This window comes from Canis lupus, chromosome 37 (genome assembly GCF_048164855.1).
Source record: "Canis lupus baileyi chromosome 37, mCanLup2.hap1, whole genome shotgun sequence".
Classification (NCBI taxonomy): domain Eukaryota; kingdom Metazoa; phylum Chordata; class Mammalia; order Carnivora; family Canidae; genus Canis; species Canis lupus.
In genome coordinates, this window is record NC_132874.1 from 3,206,671 (window position 1) to 3,229,755 (window position 23,085).

At 43.1% G+C, this 23,085-nt stretch overlaps 1 protein-coding gene across 5 annotated transcripts in view; it reads right to left on the reverse strand.

The window, feature by feature from the left end:
• CARMIL1 (capping protein regulator and myosin 1 linker 1) overlaps positions 1-23,085 on the reverse strand; it is a 312,575-nt gene that overhangs the window by 176,294 nt on the left and 113,196 nt on the right. For all 5 annotated transcript variants that reach the window (XM_072813988.1, XM_072813987.1, XM_072813985.1 and 2 more), the window contains exons 3-5: positions 16,557-16,607; positions 11,902-11,961; positions 3,040-3,161 (exon numbers count right to left, since the gene is read on the reverse strand). In XM_072813988.1, coding sequence (XP_072670089.1) covers positions 3,040-3,161; positions 11,902-11,961; positions 16,557-16,607 — 233 coding nt within the window. The remainder of the gene's footprint in view (positions 1-3,039; positions 3,162-11,901; positions 11,962-16,556; positions 16,608-23,085) is intronic.

Genomic DNA, 23,085 nt, shown 5'->3' on the forward strand with positions numbered 1-23,085 from the left:
GCCATCACTCCCCTAGATCATGGCCTATGTTCTAACTAGCTCCCCCCTCCTGCTCTTCCCCTTCCCACTCCCCTCTCTCTCTAGGAGCAAAAATAAATGCTATAAACCATATAAGGAATCATGTCACATCCCTACTTGCATGTGACAGTGGCTTCCTAGTGAGCCAGCACTAAACTACAAACTCTTCCCCATGAGGATCTATGTACACTGACCAGCACCTATGCTTCCAGCCTCATCTCATGCCAGTTATCCCCTCCCACCTGCATTCTGCTCATTCCCAGACTCCAGCCACCAGGTTCTCTCTCAGTTCCTCAAAGACACCAACCCTAGGCAGGCGAGACAGCATGAACAGGTCCTGAGAAGGAAAGGCTGTCTGCCCTCTTCAGTTCAGGCTCTTTGTCTTCCAGGGGGGTTTGTTCAAGGTATCACGGCCACATGGAGGCCCTTGCAGACAGGATTTTATTCTTTCTATTAGTCCTGTATGGACAATCAGTTGTAAACATTTACTCAAATTTACACTTACTTTATTGATGCAACTTCCCAGTGTAAATTCCACATTGCCCAGGGCCCCAACATTTAGCACCCTGCCATCTGCAGCAGAAACTCAATAAACACCCACTGACTGTGTAAGTGTGCAAATAAACAATTGTAACACAACATGATAGGTGCTAGCAAAGGAAGTGATCACAAAGCTTTATGGACACATGAATAAAGAAACTCTTTAGAGATCTGGGCTATGTCGTTTGGAGGTGGAGTCTGTCTGGATTAATAGTGTATATGAAAGCACCAAACACAGGCCGGACCATGGGGCCAGACGGCAGTGGTCTGCTACACCAGGCTACATGGCATAGAAGCTACTGGATAATTCTGGTGACTGCGAAGAAAACCAGTTGTGAGGAGGAGGACTGAAGACAGAGACATTGGCAGGACAGTGTGGCCCTGGGACAGTGAGAGCCTCTGAACCAAGGCAGTGGAAGCGACAAGCCAGATGAGTACCAGACCAGGAGATACGCATGAAAGAAGTTTGGCAATTAATGACGTGTGTGAGTTAAGGACAAGAGACTATGTAAATGACAAGCCACTAACTGAGACAGAATGTCAAATCCAGACAGGCTTGGAGGTAAAGCTGCTAAGTTTACAGGCCGCATCCTGTGTGAGGTGCTGCTGGGGTCATCCCTATGCAACGCAGCCAGTGACAGAAGTGAAGATGAGGCTCACATCTCACATGGAGGTCACGGACTTAGAAACTCGCCTATATGTAGCGGTGGCTTCCCTGGAAATGGAGCTCATTATGTCATGCTTGATTAATACTTGCTGCCTAAACCTTCTACCAAGACGTTAAATGGAGAAGAGTGAAAACATCTTTCTTAGACAATTTTCTCTGGGAAGGAAAAATAGTAGAATCCAAACCCAGAACACAACTGACAATTCCCTCAAAATGCCTAGAATATTAGGCAAATAAAACTGCACTTTAAAGAAAGCAGTTCTTTAAATATTTCTCTGAGGATCATATAAGCCCTGGATAAATAGGCTGTGCTTAATAATGTGCTTATCTCATCAGTGTTAACTCAGAATGAGAGGAAGTGTGCTCTAAGGAGACGCTCGTGCAATGTCACATGACTAACATCATTGAGGGAGAATGAGCTGTAGTGACTGCTAACTCATGATCACCCCAGATAGTTCTCTGGTGGCTCTAAGGATGTTCTTAGTATTTCCCCCTCGCTGCCACTCATCACTCCTCACTTCATCCCACACCCTTGCCCACCTGCACCTCTCCTGCACAGACACGAGAGTGGGTGTGGCCAGATAGATGCCCCAACAGCTTGCCTTTAAGGGACTTCATACCTAGACATTCCAGCCAGGCAGGAGGGAGGGGCAGCCCCTGCTCATCTCTTCCATGCCATGGGAATGAGGCCAGGGGATGCTCTAATCCCTGAGCAACCAGCTCGCCAGAGACTCAGAGGAGCAAAGGGAGCCCAAGGCTGCAGAGAGGAGGAAGGCCTGGGTGAACAGCCAGAAAGCATGGGCCGCCCTCCATGCTAGCATATGGCAAAAAAAAGAGAGAGTCCAGGGCAGAGCTGTTAGAAGAAACTAGCAGGTCTCGGAAAGCCCGAGAGCAGATGGAAGCTACTACGTCCAATGAGCCACCTACAGGCACCAAAGGCTTGAAAGACACAGGCTAGGTTTTCCTGCTTTGCCTCTTACTTTATAGGCGGAGCATCAGAGTAATATGTTCCATGAAGGGCAAGTCTCCAAAATTTCCCTGCCGCTCCCACCAAGCAAGGTACACAGTTAAGCATCATCTACGTGTCTCTGTGAGGCTTCATGGCCTCCTTGCACAGGGCGAGTAGCAGGGAAAGGAATTTTTATGATCTCTGTACCATCTCCTTCCAGCAGGAAGGTATTTTCACTCTGGACTATTAATTTAGGGAGCTTTTGGACATAAGGATCCTTCTGCTTTTTTACCTCATCCAATCCAACCCCCACCCTTCCAACAACTCACACATTCCCTAAGGACAAACTGTCACCCAAGCACATAATCCTAATGAAAGGCGCTTAACAAAAAAAAAAAAAAAACATGAGGGCAGGCACAGGGATAATTTACTAATATTCCTAACACATGTTTCAGAAAACTCAGAGAAAAAAAAAAAAAAGGAAAATGAAGCCTGTCACTCTTCATGAATGCTAGACCTGAGCCCCTTGGTACTCCCCTACCAGCCATAAGAAGTCACACGAGGGTACACCCCAAGTTCTGTCACAAAGGTTTCAGTGTCATGAGTAGAGTCTAAAGGATGGCCAAACCCTTCATGGCTCAAGTCTTGAAAGTAGAGAATGAGGCAGAGCCCCATGGAGAATCTCAGATTTAAACCACAAAGACCCAAGGGAGGGTTTGCTATTGAACGTTGAAGCGAAGATGGAAGCATGAGCGAGGCCCTGAGGGAAGGGGCTATTGGAAGGTATATTCACATTCACCAGTCTGAGGAGGAAGTTCTCTGCTTTCCTCACCCTTCCTCCCCGACACAACCCCCCAGCACTCACACTGGGGAGAGGCCGGGAAATATCCTCCGCAGACAGGTGCCGATGTGAGCCAGCACTTCGCTCACATCCTCGGGCGACGCCATCTTCATGGAGATGCTGTACTTCTCAGTTTCGACCACCATCTGCAAGAACCGAGTTGGACACTGCTTAATAATCAGTCCAATTCCTTGAATCTTTGGTTTTACATTGTGTAAATGATATATGTATGTATATATGTACGTGTATATGTATGTGTATATATATATATATGAATATATATGAATACTAACAAAAAATATATATATATGAATATATATATTTTCACATTCATGCTGACCTATACGGATACAATACCAGCTTTTTAAGGACCACTTCCTTAAAACCATACTCTCAGTTAAGACCTGAGGAACTGTTTGGGTAGAGGGTGGAACAGTTGTCAGAAACATCCAGAAACTGGAACAAGTGTTTCCAAAAGCAAAATTCAAATAGACTCCCCCTCCTCCTGTGTGAGGGAGACAGGATATTCACATTCACACAGGATTTCTCCTTTTACCAAGATTTTGTCTGGAGACGCGGTCTTATCAAGTCTCTTATATATCCCTACTCTCCAGAGTTAGTAAGTATACCTCCTTCAGTGAGTAGCTGAGGGCAATCTCATCATCACTGTTTTTGTTTTTTGTTTTTTTTTTGGACATGTTTTAAAAACAAGACCCCTTATGAGATGTTTAAATGAACTGTTAAAACCTTTTGCCTGGCAACAAAAGAAAAATAAAATGCTTATAAACATTTCAACTCCTCTAAAAAGAGAGAATTCTTGCAAAGGATTATCTGACAGGAACAAGGTCATAATGTTCAGGGCTAGACAAAGAATCATTCCAATTGGTGCCTGGGTGACTCAGTGATTGAGCATCTGCCTTTGGCTCAGGTCATGATCCTCCCAGGGTCCTGGGGTAGAGTCCCACATCGGGTTCCCCATAGGGAGCCTGATTCTCTCTCTACCTATGTCTCTGCCACTCTTTTAAAAATAAATAAATAAATAAATAATCATTCTAATTAACTGCTGAGAAATGTCCAAAGCTTACCACCAAAAAAGTTGACACAGAGGTCACAAAGCTAGTGTCAACTAGCTGAATGTCAACATATAGTTGAAAACATGTATAGGTCAACCTGAAAAAGGGGCAGGTCGCAAAGTACAACAGGTTGTTTATTCAAATAAAAAGAATCAACTTCACTTTAAAAAAAAATGCTGTTATCTTGGATCTCAAAAATATTCATGCCAAATGCAATCCCCTTGGATTTTCATTGCATCAAAAGAACCTCCCATGTTTACTTCCTGCTTGTATTTAACTTGTACAAAAATATGAAGGGGGGCACACTACACTTAATGTGCAGCTCGCCAATTGGATTAACAAAGTGAGTGGTTTTTAGCTTTGTTTTAGGCTGTCCTAAAATTTGCTACATTAAAAATAATCATCTGTCTTCCAAAGTGTTTACATTAAAAGGAGAAGTAATGAGGGGCGCCTAGGTGGCTCAGTTGGTGAAGCGTCTGCCCTCGGCCCAGGTCATGATCCTGAGGTCCTGGGATGGAGTCCCACATCGGGCTCCCTGCTCCGTGGGGAACCTGCTTCTCCTGTCCCTCTGCTATTCCCTCTGCTCATACTCGCTCTTTCTCAATAAATAAAAAAATCTTTAAAAAGGGGAGGGGGGAGTAACACAATTTGTCAAAATGAAGAGACCAGAAAAGACTTACATGATCTGAGACCTTAAAACATTACTTTCCCGCAGCACCCCAAAGGGATCTCTGACTACACACCACCTCTGCACCAGTAGGTTGGCTCTCCATATTAAAAAAAAAAAAAAAAAGAAAGAAATTTTATCCTTTCATGCATTGGTCTTCTAGAAGGTGGCCCAGGGAATATTTGTCCCCAAAAAGGCAGCAAGCATTGCTGTACCTGGAGGTAATTTACTGTTAAACCCCAGGATACCTCAAGGAAGTATCTTGAGCAAATTAAAGCTGCTCTCTGCCATTTGGCTCAGATATTCTGTGGTTCTGTGGGCTCATATCTGTGCCTATACATGTTTTAAAAAGCCAGAGACTTAAAAAATAAATAAATAAAATAAATAAAAAATAAAAAAAAAGCCAGAGACTTGGGACACCTAGGTGGCTCAGTGGTTGAGCATCTGTCTTTGGCTTAGGTCATGATTCCAGGGTCCTAGGATCAAGTCCCGTGTTGGGCTCCCCTGGAGAGCCTGCTTCTCCCTCTGCCTGTGTCTCTGCCTCTCTGTCTCTCATGAATAAATAAATAAAATCTTAAAACAAACATACAAAAAGCCAAGACTGGGATCCCTGGGTGGCGCAGCGGTTAAGCGCCTGCCTTTGGCCCAGGGCGCGATCCTGGGGACCCAGGATCGAATCCCACGTCGGGCTTCCGGTGCATGGAGCCTGTTTCTCCCTCTCCCTGTGTCTCTGCCTCTCTCTCTCTCTCTCTCTCTCTCTCTCTGTGACTATCAAAAATAAAAATAAAAATAAAAAAAATAAAAAATAAAAAATAAAAAAAGCCAAGACTTTGGGAAGCAGCCTTTGTGTCTGTGCCCCACACCCTGCCACCAACATTCTCCCCGAGGGTAATTACATCTTTCACTGCATGGCCCCTTCTCCGTTCTTCACGTCTGGTGAATCCATCCAGTTCACAGTTTGGGGGGTGAGTAATCAGTAATTAGCTTATTCAAATTCTGCTTCATCTTAACACCTAATCATCCTTAATTGCTCAGGACTGAATAGAATGCCAGGGAAGAAAAGAAGGTGGCAGGTGAGGGGAAGAAATGAGACCTTCAAATTTACCCTGACATGACAGCAGCACATAGCCCTGAAGAATATGTCAGCACCTTAGGCTAATGTAAAGATTGCCGCTGAGTGATAGAGGTGACACTAACAGAGAAAACCATTTCAGCAGGACAAAGAGACCCCTCTGTCCCTACTATTTCAGTGGGAAAAATCAAATGTTTGCAGCAAATCTGGCTTACACGTCTACAGCAGAACAGAATCCACCACCTCCAGTACACGTTTAAAATAGTAATCAGCAACAGAGTACTGGTATGTTATTTAAGATTCAAGTTTCCAACCGCACTCTGTCTCCTTTTTTAAGGTAGAACAACCTGGCTACACTCTTAGGCACTTTTAAATAAATGCCAGCCAACTGACTGGTAAAGCATTCTTCATTCTTCTAGCAGACACAGCCATGGGTGGTTGCCCAAAATCATCCTCTGACATAGCAAACCTCATCATTAAAAAAAAAAAAAAAAATCAATCATAGGTGTTTCAGTTGTACAAGAAATAGTCTGAAAATTCTATAAAACTATATAAATGTTGGTCTCAGTGTATCGACCATGAATAGGTATGGACTCCAGAAAATACGACGGCAATGAGATGTGGAAAATAAGATAAAGGTCTCCCACATTCCCACAAGGAAGAAGAACAGAGCGGTAGTGAATGTCACATTTTCACCAACTCAGTAACACACACACCTCTCTCGCTCATACACAAGGAAATGTGAATGCCCTGGGCATTTGATCTGAATTGACAAAGCTAGAATTAAACAGTGATAAAAAGTGAATCAATCCCAGAAAACATTACAAAAGAAGGAAAAAAGAAAAAAAGGGGAACGCCTGGGTAGCTCAGTGGATGAGCGTCTGCCTTCGGCTTCGGTCATGATCCCAGAGTCCTGGAATCGAATCCCACATTGGGTTCCCCGCAGGGAGCCTGCTTCTCCCTCTGCCTATGTCTCTGCCTCTCTCTCTATAGGTCTCATGAATAAATAAATTTAAAATCTTAATTAAAAAAAAAAAAGGAAAAGTATGTCCCAATCCAGGGTGGATTGTGAGTGCCACAGGCAGACAGACACTATCATCTGTATGATTTCACATTAGAGAACACTGGAGAAACCAGACCTCAAATTTTCTGAGGTTACACAGGTTACTATTTCTCAACCTCTGGGATACAAGAGAATCAACTGAGTCCTAACGGCTGTGTGTGTGCGGAGGGGGGTGTGACTGGGAGGGAGGACTGCTGGAGGTATCGGTTTCTGAACAGCACCATAGACATTTCTGAAACACGAGGCTATGAGCACCCAGCATCACGGGCCCCTCTGTGGAAACAGCACCACTGCCCCCCTGTACTTTCTTCTCCAAGATCCATACTCCGCCAAAGCGATGCTACAGAGCTCCTCCTCCAGTACACACGAGAACAGCTCCACGGGCCTGAGGTGAACTACTTTCGATCACATTAGTGCCTCTGAATGCCAGAAAGACTGAAGGGACAGGACTCCAGTGTCCCTAGACTGGACCAATGCCAGCAGCCATGCGGAGAAATGAGTCCTGCTATATCAACATCTTTTCTCATAATTAAATCCTAGAGTCAAACCACACTTTGAAAATAACCTTGGCATTAACATTTCAGTGGTGCCCTTCTGCTCGATCACAACCCCAATATCACCAACATAAACATGCCTGAATTAAGACCATCAAGAAGGCCCTGGTTATGTCATCATTCGTGAATAATCATTCACTCCTGCATATGTCTGCCATTTGGGCAAACATATGGTGCTGTAATTTTTCTTCCAAACTCCAGTTTCTAAAGAATGCTAAACACACAGGATAAAACACTGCTCTCAGATGAACTCTGGAAAAGTTCCAAGGATTTGTATGTAATCTCAATCAACATAAAGTGACAATTCTGACAATTTCTTTTAAGAATGTTGTCAACAGACTACATGCACAGGCCTGTGCACACACAAACATTTTCTTCATAGTTTTAAACATGAAAACAAAAAGTAGAATGAAGGAAACAATAAGCATCAGAGTAAGAATAAAGGAAATTGGAAACAAAAAAGCAATAAAATCAAGAGAAAAATCAACAAAACCAAACAACAAAACCAAAATCTTTGAAAAAGATTCAAAGAATTGGTTTACTTAAATTTTTCTAAAAAATTGAAAAAGAGGGACAAATTCTATGAGTCCATGATCACTTTAATACAGAAAGTAACAAAAACTTTTTTTTTCAAAGAGAAAACTACAGCCAGTACCTGTCATTAACATAGATGCAAAGGTTCTACATAAAATTTAAATAGAATCCAACAAAATACAAAATGGATGATACATGATGACCACGTAGGGTTAATCCCAGGAATGAAAGGTTGAATTAAAATCTGAAAGTCAATCAATATAATTCACCTGATTAACAAACTATAAGAAGAAAAACACACAATAACAGAGAAAAAGAGAAAAAACGTGACAAAACACAACACTAATTCCTGATAAAAACTCACAGCCAATGTGAAATTGAAGAGAAACTCCTCAACCAGATAAAGGGCATCAATGAAGAACCTAGAGCTAATACCCCACTTCGTGGAGAAAGAATGGCACTTTCCCTCCTAGGTCAGGTAGAGAACAAGGTCTCTAGTCAGCCCTTCTACTCAGCACTGATCTGGAGGCATTAGCCGGGGCAGTTGTCAGGGGCTGAGATTTTATTTTACGTTGCCTAGAAGTAAGTTAGCCTGTTGCTGTTTTGTAAATGCTGGCAGGACACAGGAGACTCCTGGTCAGACAGAAAGATTATTCATAGCACAGCAAAGTGCAAGAGCACCATGTGTGCACAGACCAACCCCCATTACCCCAAAGCCTCACAAGGTGACACAGAGGGCTCAGAGAGATGCCTGCACTCGCAGTAGGCTGCTTACAGGAAAGGACCTGCTGAACTTGGATAATCTGTTTTCACAATAAACGGTAAGCAAGTCCGCTCTTTGTTCATAAGGGAAACACACCATCATCTCACATGGATGCTCATGGCAAACACAACCCTGATGAGCAGCCTGGGTACAGAGCAGTCACAGCATGAATTCTTGGCATACCCAGCAAAACACGCAGGAACGTGAGACACCCAACAGCAATAAGACAAGAAAAAGAAATAAAAGGTATTAATACTGGAAAAAAAGAAGTGAAATTGTCTTTATTCACACACAACACAATTGCCTATGCAGAAAATGATGAAATCCATTTTTAAAACCTACAAGAACTATTACTCTAGGTGAGCACAAGAAGTTGTCAGGATACAAGATCAATACACAAAAGTCTACTATAGGTCTACTTACCAGCAAGACAGAATTAGGAACTGGAATTTAAAACAATACTATTTATAATAGCATCAAAAATTACATAATACTTCGAAATAAATCTGACAAACGATGTGTAATACTGAATGTGTACACTGAAAGCTACAAAACACTGATGAGAGAAATTAAAGACCTAAATATGTGTAGAAGTAGTTTCTTGGATCAGGGATGCCATACTGTTAAGATGTTAATTCTTCTCAAATTGATTTATAGACTCAATATAATACCAATCAAAATCTCAAGAGCCTTTTCTGTACAAATTGAGCTGAGTCTAAGCTCATATGGAATTGTAAAGAACCCAGAATCACTAAACAACTCTGAAAAGGAAGAACAAAGTTGGAAGACTAACACTATGTGATTTCAAGTCTTACTCTAAAGCTATCATAATCAAGACAGTAGTAGTGGCATAAAAACAGACAAACAGATCACAGAGACAGGATTCAGTCCAGAAACGGACCAACACACACATGAACAACTGATCTCTAACAAAAATGAAAGCCAGTTCAATGCAGAAACAACAGTCTTTCAAACAGGTGGATATCCTACACATATGCAAAAAAAAAGAAAAAAGAAAAAACAAACCTCCAAAAACAAAACAAAACAAAACAAAAAAAACCCATGGATCCATATTGCTTTATATACAGAAACTACTTCAAAGTTGATCACAGGGCAGCCCTGGTGGCGCAGAGGTTTAGTGCCGTCTTCAGCCCAGGGCGTGATCCTGGAGACCCTGGATTGAGTCCCACATCAGGCTCTCTGCATGGTGCCTGCTTCTCCCTCTGCCTGTGTCTCTGCCCCTCTCTCTCTCTCTCTCTCTCTCTGTGTCTCTATGAATAAATAAATAATCTTAAAAAAAAAAGTTGATAACAGACCTAAATGTATAATGTAAAGTTCTAAGACTTCCAAAAGACATAGAACATTCTGTAACTTCGAGTTGAGCAAAGATTTATTCAATATGACAACAGTACAATCCATTTAAAAAATTGACAAATTGGATGTTATCAAAACTTAAAACTTGTGCCTCTGAAAAATGCTGCAAAGAAAATGAAATGACAGGCTGCAGACTGAGAAAAAAATTATGTATAAATTGTCTATCTGATAAGAGATTTGTATTCAGAATATATAAAGGACTCTTAAGATAATAACAAAACAAGTCAACTTAAAAAAAATGGCAAAACATTTTAACCAACACTGGAACAAAGGAGACAGATGATGGCAGTCAAGCAGATAAAAAGATACTCAATATCTTTAGCCATTAGAAAAATGCAAATTAAAACTACAATGAGAAAGCATCGCATAGTTTCCAGAATGGCTACATTTAAACACACTGACCACACTGGTGTCAGGAAGATGTGAAGGAACGTTCTGGAACCCTCATCCACTGTTTGTTAGTGGCAACATCAAATGGTACAATTGCTTTGGAAAACAGTTTAGCAGCTTCTGAAAAAGCTAAACATGTACCTACCATACAATTCAGCCATTCCATTCCGAGGTACCCACCCACGAGAAATGAAAGCCTACGTCCAATCAAAGATTTGTACATAAATGTTCACAGCAGCTTTGCTTATCTTGGCCAACAATGTAAATAACCCAACAGTCCCTTAAGAGGTAAATGGATAAAGCGGAGATATAGCCATACAATGGGACGTAATGGGACATAAACAGAACACAGCAGAACACAATGGAACACAACTCAACAAAAAAAAAGTAACTATTGAGACAAGCAACAAAATAAATCAATGAATTCCCAAATAATTATACTGATGGAAAGAACGTAGGTGATAAAGAGTACACACACACACTGTATGATTCCACTCATACAAAGTTTTAGAAAATCCAAACTAATCTCTAGCTGCAGGGAGCAGATGCCTGCAGATGAGGAGGAGCAGGAGGGAGTGTCTACTGGGGGAGATGAGGACACCATGGAGTGACAAATAAATTCAGTATCTTGATTGTGGTAATGGTATGGGTACACATATGTCAAAACTTAATCAAATTGTACACTTCAGTTTGCTGCATATTACTTACTATAGCTCCATAAAGCTGTTTTTAAAAATCTACATTTTAAGGGCATCTGGGTGGCCCAGTCGGGTAAGTGTCCAACTCTCAATTTCATCTCAGGTCGTGATCTCAGGGTCATGAGATGAAGCCCTACATGGGGCCCTGCCTCAAGCCTGGCATCAGGTTCTGGGCTCAATGGGGAGTCTGCTTGAGATTCTCTCTCCCCCCACCCCACCCCTCCCCACTTTGCACGCTCTCTAAAATAATAAAAATCTTTTAAAATTTTAAAATAAATAAAAATAAAAATCAACATTGTATTAACACCCCAAAATTTCATGTATCACTATATTCCCAGAAAGACACAGATATGCTATGTAATAGCTATGAGATTTTAACACAAAACTCTGTTGTACAAAATCTCTAAGGAACAGTACTCTCACGTTTACACCACTACCACATAGGAGCTAATTAGTTCTTCTCAGACTGAGTTACGGAGAATGTGTTTTCTTTATGAGAAAACCTCCCCAGCCCCTACCCACCCAGGCCCCTGTTCAGTCTCTCATTCAGAAACTTTCATCTCCCCTAATCCTGTTTTTCTACATTATTTCAAGAGAATTTCAACAGTGAAACCAAAATAGGGGTTTCTCAGTTTCAGAAACTCAAGAAAGGTTAGGACTCTGGCTATGACACACAGGCAGGTGTTGTTGGCACCCACCTGAGCTGACTTGCTGCAGATGACGCCATGAATCTCCAAGTAGCTGAAGGTTAACTCGAGCTGCAATTGAAATAGAGATCTGTAATGAATGAGAGTTGTAAAACCTATAATTCAAGGTAAAAATGCTACAACTAGAAAGAATCTGAGAGCAGAACAAGATACTAGGCATCTTCGGAAGGCAGGCTGGTTTAACATCTCCATTTGTGCATTAAGATATGACCTAGATTTATCATCTTTCAGAAAAAAGTATTCTTTGTTTTACTAAAGGGTTGAAAGGAAGCTACAAGTCAGACTTTTTACATTTTATCCAGGTACAAACTCAACGGAAAGCTCTTGTATGTCTGCTCTAGTATTTATTCATTGAATGTATAAAGTGAGCCATTTAAATATACTTTTTTCTCCTATTTCAAAATTTTCCTTCAGAATGTCCCATCAAGATAAAGACAATGATGGTTTTGCCTTCTTTCTAAACCCTTTACCTCTTTGTGTTATACTCTGGCTACTTATGGAAGTCATCATTCCTTCTTTATCCATCATAAAAATGCATATTTTGAATGGATTTCAAAAAATATAATATGTAGGAATTTTAAAACTGTGGTTAAATGCAACACAGTTAAGTAAAAATCTAATCTGTGTGTGCAGATAAATGGTTTACTTCCTTCCTATTTTAATCATAAACGATCCTTTCTCTCTTCTCTGGTAATCAGCAATTTTTTTTCTTCAAAATATCTCCAGTCCCACACTTTTCCTATTTTTCCTGGACAATAGCCACTAATCTTTCCCCCAGTTTTGTGGTCTTTCATCTGACTACAGCGACCAATCACAGAGCACCAAAAGAGGGGACTGAGTTAGATCAGTTTATTTGACCCCTTCATCCTCAGCCTAGAAAAGTGAAGGAAAAGCACCCAATTGGAAGCAAACTCAGAGACCCTTAGTTTTGGCTCCTGGGTGCTATGCTTGTAACCCTATACATTTGGTAAGATGAACCGCCGAACAGAGAACCCCTGAATCTCCAGTTAAATATCTTGATGTATAGTGCTGAGGACCGGAGGTAGAAAAGCTATTCATTCTTCACTTAGTCAACTTACAGACATGCATGGAAGGATTGTAACTCGTGCAGGACGGTAACTGGAGAGAATGACACATCTCGTCCTCCAAGAGTCAAACGCGGCACTGGAGGCACATTTTAAACATCCTATTCAAGGAGAAGTCTTCTTACCTATCATTATTATCAATATTGTTGCTTATCTGGGTTTTGAAAAGTCATCTCAAGCAGGGAATTATTTTCTACAAGGTATACATATCTGCCTTCAGTCAGTTTAAATTAAAACCCAGAAGCATTGTTTCACTTGCTAGCTTTTGATATAGTGACCGAGTTTCTTTTTTCAGTAAAGCCCACTGGCCGGCTCTGCAATGGCATTTCCTCTGGGGAATCATACCCAGAAATGTAGGGCACCCAATGACCAGTTCAAGTCTCTCTAAAATGGAGAGAGGGGGCGCCTGGGTGGCTCTGTCAGTTGAGCGCCCAAGTCTTGATTTTGGCTTGGGTCATGATCTCAGGGTTGCAGGATCGAGCCCTGCATTGGGCTCCATGCTCAGCAGGGAGGCTGATTGTGATTCCCTCCTTCCCCCTCACCCCCTCACTCTGCTCTCTCCCAAATAAATAAATCTTTTAAAATAATAATAAATAAAAATGAAGAACTTTAAGACACTTACAAAGGAATTTGAGGGCATCATTTGGCTGAATTATTATGCTCCCTCTCACCCTAGTCCTTAATAACTGTCTCATCCTTAACAAGACAGTAATTTTTTTCAAATAATTCACCTTTATCAATATTCAGTATTTCATAGACACTCTCTCCTTCTGCAGCCTATTTCACTGCTATGGGAAATACCTAATTAAATAAATTTACTATTGTAAGCATAACTGCTAGAATAGGTTTGGAAGCAAACCATGGAGCCTTGGTGGGCATCTCATTCAACTGGTGGGAGCAGGTGTGAACAGGTACAGGCTCTCACAGTTCAGCAGCTATGAAATTGCAGCTGGCATCCGTAGGCCCCATCAGGGATGGCACGGACAGTCTTGATCAATTTGGCAGAGCGAGGTTAGTTGGAGGTCAATTAAGATGCTTCTGCAGCACCTTGGGGCTGTCACTGGGAGAAGCAGTGTCAGGGAGCCAGGCAAACACGGAGTCGTTTAGCAGGGCTCTGAGGAAGAACTTCAAGTTTATCAAGCAAAGAAGGGGCAAAAAGGAAATCTAGGCAGAAGATTAAGAATTTGCAAAGCTACAGCGGCATCAAAAGAACCAGGAATGGACAGAAGCTCGAAGTAGAGCCAGTAGGATGGACAATCTGGAAGCAAGGACAAGCTGTGTCTGTGACTCGCTGTGCAAATCCAGAGATATTAGTGGCTGGTTAGATATAAGGAAGGAATTAACCCAGACTATCAATAGCTCCCCACTGCTCTCCCACTCATCCCGCCTCTACGCACCCCCAGTGTGTCCCCCTCCCCCAGGCAATAAGCAAATGTACAGGTGACTGTGTGTCCTGCAGGAATGTCTTTCCCCCCTCCCAGTCACCCACCTTTCTGACCTGTTTCTCTCCCCCACAGCCTCTCCACACACCCCTGTTCCCCAAAGTATGGTGCTCTTTCATACCACTAAACTTTGACCAGCAGAAGACCCTCTCATCTGGTTGATGTGGAGCGATCCTTCAACCCAGCTCTGCAGGTCCACCTCTAATCTGATAATTACCCATTCCCACTTCCAAAGCAGAGCTGGGGCCTTCTGGGGTGACAGCAAAGTTCTATTTCCTCATCTGGGTGTGACTGTGGAGATTGTTCTGTGGTTCATCATGGAGATATACATTTCTATTTTGTACATGTGACTGCATATATGATACATTTAACAACAGGAAGACAAAAGATGTTTAATCAACCCCCAAAGAAAAGAGAAGAAATCTATGCCATAATCAGTACCTATTATACAGTAATGTTCTGAATATAATTATATCCCCAGAAAATTAATGTCACTGACATAGGTTTTGCTTCTCAGCCAAGGTGTACCGTAGCACATGAAAATCAGCCTTGGCTAAGGGGGAGACCTGAACACAGATCACTTTGAAAGAAAAACTGCTTTGCTCAATTTGTGATGCTGACAATATCAGAAATCAGAACCAATGTCCTGGCTACCCTAGCCAGGCCAACGTGGAGCACAATGTACATCACAGAACAAAGCCAGACCTTCACTCAGGGCAGAGCAAGGGAGGGGGATATGGAAGCAGCCAGCAGAAGAGAGGCGGATGACTTCCCAGGAAGTAATACACCTTTCTGCGGCAGAACTTTTTTAATTAAGGTAAACATGTTACTCAGGGGCCTTCTACTCAATAGGCTACTTGACTATTTCTCAAGCTCATAAAATTTCCTTCTGCAATTAATTTTTCACCATGGGATAATGGTTCATTCACTTCCTTATAGCCTTCAGGTGTCTTAATATATGGGTAACAGCCCAATACCATTCACATAACAACTGATTTCATTTATAACACAGTAGAAATGGAGAAACCGGGGACACCTGAGTGGCTCAGTGGTTGAGCATCTGCCTTCGGCTCAGAGTATGATCCCAGGGTCCTGGGATCGAGCTCCACATTCCTGCAGGGAGCCCGCTTCTCCCTCTGCCAGTGTGTCTGCCTCTCTCTGTGTGTCTCTCATGAATAAGTAAAATCAAGGAAGGGGTATCCCTGGGTGGCTCAGCAGTTTAGCACCTGCCTTCGGCCCAGGGCATGATCCTGGGTTCCTGGGATCAAGTCCCACATCAAGCTCCCTGCATGGAGCCTGCTTCTTCCTCTGCCTGTGTCTCTGCCTCTCTCTCTCTCTCTCTCTCTCTCTCTCTTTCATGAATAAATAAATAAATAAAATCTTTTTAAAAAAATCAAGGAAGGGAGGGAGGAAGAGGGGGAGGGAGAGAGGGAGAGAGAGAGAGAGGGAGGGAGGGAGGGAGGGAGGGAGGGAGGGAGGCGGGAAGGAGGGTGACTCACTTTACATTTCCAAAAGGGGGCAGGGACCAGTGGTCATTCCTGGTGGAAACTTCCTAAAATTTAGCATTTGTATAATCAGAAAGAAAAAAAGGCAGCAGCCACTGTCAGCCCTGGACTAGCAAACAGTGGATCGGTATCTTGGCAAAATTAAATAGCTCATTTAAAGAACAAAGTGGTGTCATAGTATTTTTCACAGGCAACCCCAGGGTACACACAGAGTGGCTGAGGTGCTCCGCTACCGGGAATGAACCCTTCAGAGTGATGAAGATTATTTCCCACATGTCAAAGCCTTAGAAAAATCTGCTGCTACCGGACCGAAAGAAGTAAGAGTTAGACCTGAGGAATGTGTAAACCATGCCCCGGGTGAGAGAGAGAAATGACTGGAATCACAAGCCTCAGGGATAAGAGCACAAAACACTTCACCCCTTCTTGTGGGATCCTTTTACACAAGAAGAGGAGAAAGGATAGAGTAAAAACTATTCATCATCACAATGCTGAGGGGCTTTCTGAGGAGAAGGAAGGAAAATACTGTGCACTAAGAGCACCCTGGAAACAGCCTAAATGGAGAAGTCTCCATCACTGAGGAGAGTGTGTGTGTGTTGCAGGAAATGAGCACTTACCTTGGTAGGGATCCGTGCTGTTACAAGGAAGGCTCGGCATGAAGTGAGCACCTGCAGGACAGAAAAGCTGCATCAGTACCAAGTATCACCAGTACAAGTACAGGACCAGTAGGCTTTGGTGTCACCTACAGGACTGTGTGACACTGAAGCATCAAGAGGCCATGGGGCTTGGTTCCTGGCACGAAAGAACAGTAAGTGACCTGGGACAGCTTGTCAGCCGTAAGGAACTAGTTTAACTTAAGAGTCACTATACGAAGGTCCACGCTGAACAAATCCCTTGTAAAATCTCAAGACAAAGGGCACCTGGGCAGCTCAGTGGTTGAGCATCTGCCTTTGGCTCAGGTCGGGATCCCAGGGCCCTCCCTGCAGAGAGCTTGCTTCTCCCTCCTTCTCCCTCTGCCTTTGTCTCTGCCTCTCTCTGTGTGTCTCTCATGAATAAATAAATTACATGTTTTTTTTTAATAAATAAATAATAAAAAGAAGTTACTAAGGCACACAGAGAGGATGTAATTTGCCCAGGTGACCAGCAAGCAGGTGGCAGACCTGAGATTTGAACCTGGGGTGTTCTGGGTCCAGGGACTGCTTCTAATGCCTTATATTGCCTCTCAAATCTCCAGAACCCACTTCCTTAATAGCCCACGCACACATATCACAGAAGAGTCACAGGACTTTAAAGCCAGAAAGAAATAAACAGGTGTAAGTATCATCGACAGGATGAGGGATGTTTGAGTAACATAAGGAAAAGAACGAGTCCCTACTGGTTCTGTCTCTGTCTCTGTCTTCTATCTGCCTGCCTGATTCTATCTGTGAATCCCTCACTCTGTGTGTGTCTCTCCCCACCTGCTCCCCCTCTTCCACTCCTGCCCCGCTGGGGCTGCCACTGCCCCGGCCATGCTCCCAACTTCCCACTCCCATCTGTCCTCTGACACACTCTCCGACATCCACTCTGCCCTCACTTCCCCGAGCTTGCCCTAGGCAAATCACTTGAGAGCCTGTATCGTATTTATGCCTATCACGAAGCAGTAGACACCAACCCCAGAGGAAATACTGAATTCTGGACGAATATTTCATCTGTAACACAGTCACAGAGAAACTTGAACAAAACACGAAATAAAAATGACAAGGCGCCTTTGACATGGTTAAACAATGAGCACATGGGTAATTAAGTGATTACAAGGTCCCCTGTGTGAATCTAATTAATAAGTCTTAGAAAAGAATCTCAAACAAGCACCCAAACAACTGACATGCAGCAGCAAGCACCAGTACAAGGCACAGGGTGGCCTTCTGGCCCTTTCTATGTAGTGTGCTCTGGGGAATCAAGTCTTCCACAGGCAGCCACAGCTTCAGATGACGGACCAGCCCTCTCCTGATCAGTCACCACATGGGGTGCCACTAATGGGGTATTAACTGGGTCAGTACATTTTTTAAAGGGGAGGATAAAAAGCCCAGAATGTTCATATGGATTCACCTTTTGAATAAAGAGCAATCTATCTCTTGACTCCATGTAGACATGTGGCTATGCTAAGGATCACTTCTGCTTTCACTCAGGCAACGACAAAGTTTGCAATCTGTGGTCCTGCGTGCCAACTCCCTTTCTTTAAAAATATTTTTTAAGTACACAGTGTCCTCCAGAAGTTGTACAAAGCGTCCTTCTGGAATTTGGACAACGGCCAAAAGAATCTGTTTGAAAAGAGCCACATCCATGAGGGAGCCCAGGCTTTGGAGGAAGAAGCTTTGTGCAGGCTGGTGGTGCACATGTCTGGTGCTCATCTACTGTCCCCAGAGGCATGAGGACTGGTCTTAGATAGTTTGGGAGGGGATGGGGTGGAGTGGGTGAAATCTTCCAAAGCTGACCAGCCTTTTCCAAGATGATGCCCGCTTGTGAGATCTACAGTGAAGGGATATTCTGAAGCAAGAGTGAAAGGTTACAGTTCCAAGAACTGTGCCTCTTGCTCCATTAATGCAAACTAGGCCAATAAATGGGGCTATGCTCATGCTGGTAATTCCAAAGCACTTAGTCTCCTAGCTTTCCTGTTCTGCTCCAAGACTGCCCTGGGATCTGTGATCTTGGGAGGTCTTAAAGTGCATACATATGGCATCTAGCAGGTGGGTGGCAATGACACAGGAAAACTTCTGCGATATATCCTGCTAATAAGTGCCACTTTGAGGCTGGGGGTAACAAGCATCTTGCTTGCAGGGTCACCAAATCCTCCCATTTGCCCAGGATATTTTTAGCCCTAGCACTGAGAATCCTGTGTCCCGGAAATCCAGGACTCTTGCTCAGCCTCCTTGCATGGGTTTTGTGGCAGATTGAAATTCTGGTTCTGCCACTCTCTTAGCTGTTTAATGCTGACAGTTAGTGAACTTCCCGATGCCTCAGTTTGCTCATCTATCTGTAAACCAAGAAGAATATTCCTCTGCAGGACTAATGCCGTTATAAGTAAGATACAAATGTAGATAAAGCCCTAGCCCAGCACCCAGGAGGTCTTTGCCAAAAACCAGCTCTTCTAGCATTATAACTGAGGTGGTAGCATCTTAAATTTAGATTCTCAAATTAAGAGAAGTAATCCAGCTACGGTTACTGGATTTTTAAATAATAGTTTGGGACAACAAAACAAAACAAGCAACAAAAGCCACCAAGATTCTGGGACAATCTCTAGGCTGAAATTTTCTGTTCAATATATTTGCTTGCAAAGTTAAAAAAAAAAATTGGGGAGGGCGGAGGGCAACAGAAGAAATATCTGTGCTTAATCAAGCAAATTTAGTCACCCAGGGCAAGCTATAACTTCCCTCCCACCTCCTGGGGAGACCCATTCTTCCACAAAGGTCTTAGCATGCAAACCACATTTTCAACCCCTGTAATGAATTTCCTCTCCCTTTCATTGAAATTCAGGCAGCAGCCTTGCTCCCTCTGAGGCTTCTCTACTCAACTTTTTACTTCAAAATTTCACTTGGAAACATTTATAAAAATCCTCCCTACCGCTAAGACTCACAGCTTAGCAGAGAAGCCTAAATTTTCTTATGGAAATGATATATAATGAGGCTGGCTATGGAGCCCTCTCACTGCACTTATTAAAAACTGAAATAAATACCTGTTTCACCCTCTTTAATAACTCCATTGCCTAAAGCCTATCATCGCAAAGGTAATCCATAAATTTATGCCACCTAAATCCACATTCTCTCATGCAGATTACCAAGTAGCCTTTCCTTTAAAATTGGGCTCTACAGATGGCAAACATTCAAAAAAGGGTCTTATACACCCAAAGTGCTCTCTAATTTGCAAGCAAACTCAATGATGCATGCCATTTAATGCATACCCTCTTCCAGACTCACAGATACAAGGAAATCATGGACAAGACCTCTTTAATCCAAGACACATGCTCCCAGGAGAAAGCAGGGTAGGTGGCGAAGGTCATTATCACTGCCATGGAGTTATGAGCGACAGATGCCCAGAGCCTTGTTGTGCAAGATCGCCCAGAAAGTTGAAAGAGAATCAATGTCTCCTGACCTTAAGCCTCCTAACATCCCACTGTACACAGCCATGATGACCATCACCCTCTCTAACTAAAGCAGGAGGACACTTCACCCAAAAGGAATGCAAACGATACATCATTTTCATGCAATTTCTGGCCCCCCAGTCCCTTATAAAACTGGATCACCATATCCCCGAGTATCTGTCTCCCTCTGTCATTAATAGATGTGCCCTAACAAGGCAGTCTGGTCTAGCACAGTATCTGAAAAATTACAGCCTATGGGCCAAATCCGGTGCCCGACCTGTTTTCATAAATAAAGTTTTATTGGGATATGGCCACACCATATATGTAACGTCTTGTCTTTGGCTGCTTCCACACCACAAAGGCAGAGTTGAAGCAACGGAAGTTTTTAGAGCATATGAAGCCTCAAATACTGACTATCTGGTCTCATAAAGAAAAAGTTGGCCAACTCCTAGTCTAGTGGTTTAGAAGGAAAAACTCTGGAGTCAGGTTGTCCGCATGTCAATTCAATCTGCCACCTGTGTGACTTGGGAAGATAACTTAACCTTCTCTGTGAATTGAATTCTCTGTGGTCCAGTTTCTTCTGTAAAATGGGAACAATAATTGTACCTACGCCCATGGAGCTGGCAGGATTAAACAGTTCATTGTACATTGTACATGTACATGTAGAAGAGTGCTGGCAGGTGAAAGAGCTACAAGGGTGTTATTATTTGTATATCTCAATATTATAATAAAACCATATATGCCCATAACAACATTGAATTAAGAAGAGAAAAAAAAAAAAAAAAGAAGAAGAGTTACCCAGATTTACCCTGGGGTTTGTCTCAACCTAGCTGAGTGACCTTATGGAACAAATCACCATCTTTGTGGACCTAAACGTACCCGAAACCAGAATAAGGGCATTGGAAGAGATCCATGTCACCTTCCTACACTGGGGGTCCACTGTGGGGTTCCCCACATTCTGGGATCCTGCTCCTCTTTGGTTTGTGTGGACAGCTGGGAATGAATGGCAAGTCCCCAGTAAATATCTGCTGAGAGGAATTAATTCCGTCTTGGGGCCCTACTCCCTGGCATGACAGATGCTCCCTTGACAGGAGAGCAACAAAGCCAGGGGAGTTCTGTTTTCATTCTCTAACACCTGTGCAAATCCATTTCTTTTTTTCACCTGGTTATTTACGCCACTGTGCAGAAACGGAGTGTTTACACACACCTTGTCAGACACAATCACTGCGTTCCCTCTGCAGCCCCATTACTGCAAGTTGTAGGGCATTATCAAAGCGTGAAAAAAGACAAACATACTTAACGTTTCTCCACAGATGAACATGTAGCTACTTCAAAACAGCAAATCTCCTTAATCACTCCATATCAGATCTTCTCTTCAAAGCACCAGCTGACACAAAACTCTGGATCATGCCACACGGATTCTATTATAATGACACATTCTGCAAGGCAGAATGATTCCTGGAAAGGGGCCACCCCTAAGCTCCGAATAAGATGAGTCTGGTACCCAGCTCCAGCCCCTCAAGGTACAGTTGGGCTCCAGTCAGGCCCTCAGGTGTGGACAATTTCTGTCCGGAGCTCTCAGCCCTGGGTGGGCTGTGAACTGGGACCTTCCAGGCTTGCCCACTTGGGATGGGATTAGTCATCCCTGTCCTGTTTATGTGCTAAATGAATTCACCAACAGGAGAGTCACAGACATGCAACGAGGACAAAAAACATACAACATGGAGGGAAGGGTCAGATTAACCCAATTAATTAACAAAACTTCTGCTTCCCCAACACAAGACGAGTCAGTCTCTTCTTGAATGGGAGAGTTACTAGAACCCAATTCTACCTAAAAATCACAGAGCTGGGATCCCCAGGTGGCTCAGCGGTTTAGTGCCTGCATTTAGCCCAGGGCGTGATCCTGGAGATCAAGGATCAAGTCCCACATCAGGCTCCCTGCATGGGGCCTGCTTCTCCCTCTGCCTGTATCTCTGTCTCTCTCCCCCCACCCCCCTCTCTCTCTCTCTCTCTGTGTCTGTCATGAATAAATAAATAAAATCTTTAAAAAAAATCACAGAGCTTAGGGGGAACCTGGGGAAAAGTGTATCCAATTCATTTATTTTACAGATGAGGAAACAGACCAGGAAGGGTTGAATGATTGGTCAGCATCCATTAGATGCTTTGTTTCAAGCAGGAGAATTTTAAACACAATTTAAAAAGGAGGGGGGGGGGCTTGTTCTCATATTCCAAACAAAACAATACAAAACACACACACACACACACACAGACACACACACACACACAAAGCAAGAACCATCCTGAGCTCAAGAAGGGCAGAAACCCCATCTACTCTCCAGATTCGAGAAGCAAAAAGGAATTGAGAGGCCCATCGGGCTGCTCCTATCGGATGGATGGACTCCAGTCACTTTTCATCCATGTGTGACTCCTCTCAAGATTCAAACTTCAGCAGTGAGTACTGCCTGTCCCAGGCATGGCGTCCAACACAGACCACAGAGAACCACTTGAAAGAAAAGACAAATGACCATTATAGCGTAGTGACAAAGAGCACTGGCTCCAGATGCAGAGAGCCGGAGTGTGAACTCCACTAGACCACTTACTACCAGCTGTGCGACCTTGGGCAGGTTACTTAGCCTCTCTGTGCCCTGGTCTCCTCATCTGTAAAAGCCTAGAAACAATATCACCTACCCAGACACTCTATGTGAGGTTCTCAGAACAAGACATGGCACAGAAAGGAGTCCAATAAAGAGGTGTCCTTGGACAAGTTTATCATAATAATGACAGATAACAGCTGGCTATACGGCAGAGTTGGAACAAGAAGTTAGTTTCACTGTCTTTTACCAGAATCCTATGGTGTAGTCCCCTCCCAACCTGCACCATTTCACTTTATCAGCCCATGTTTCCCAGCCTTATGAACTAATCTTTCAAGCCAAGGAGACACAGAAGTCACTTCCTTCTTTTTCTTTTGTTATATTAGCACTGTCATCAAGTTTTAAAAGTATAATTTTCTTTCCTCCTCATGGAACAAATTT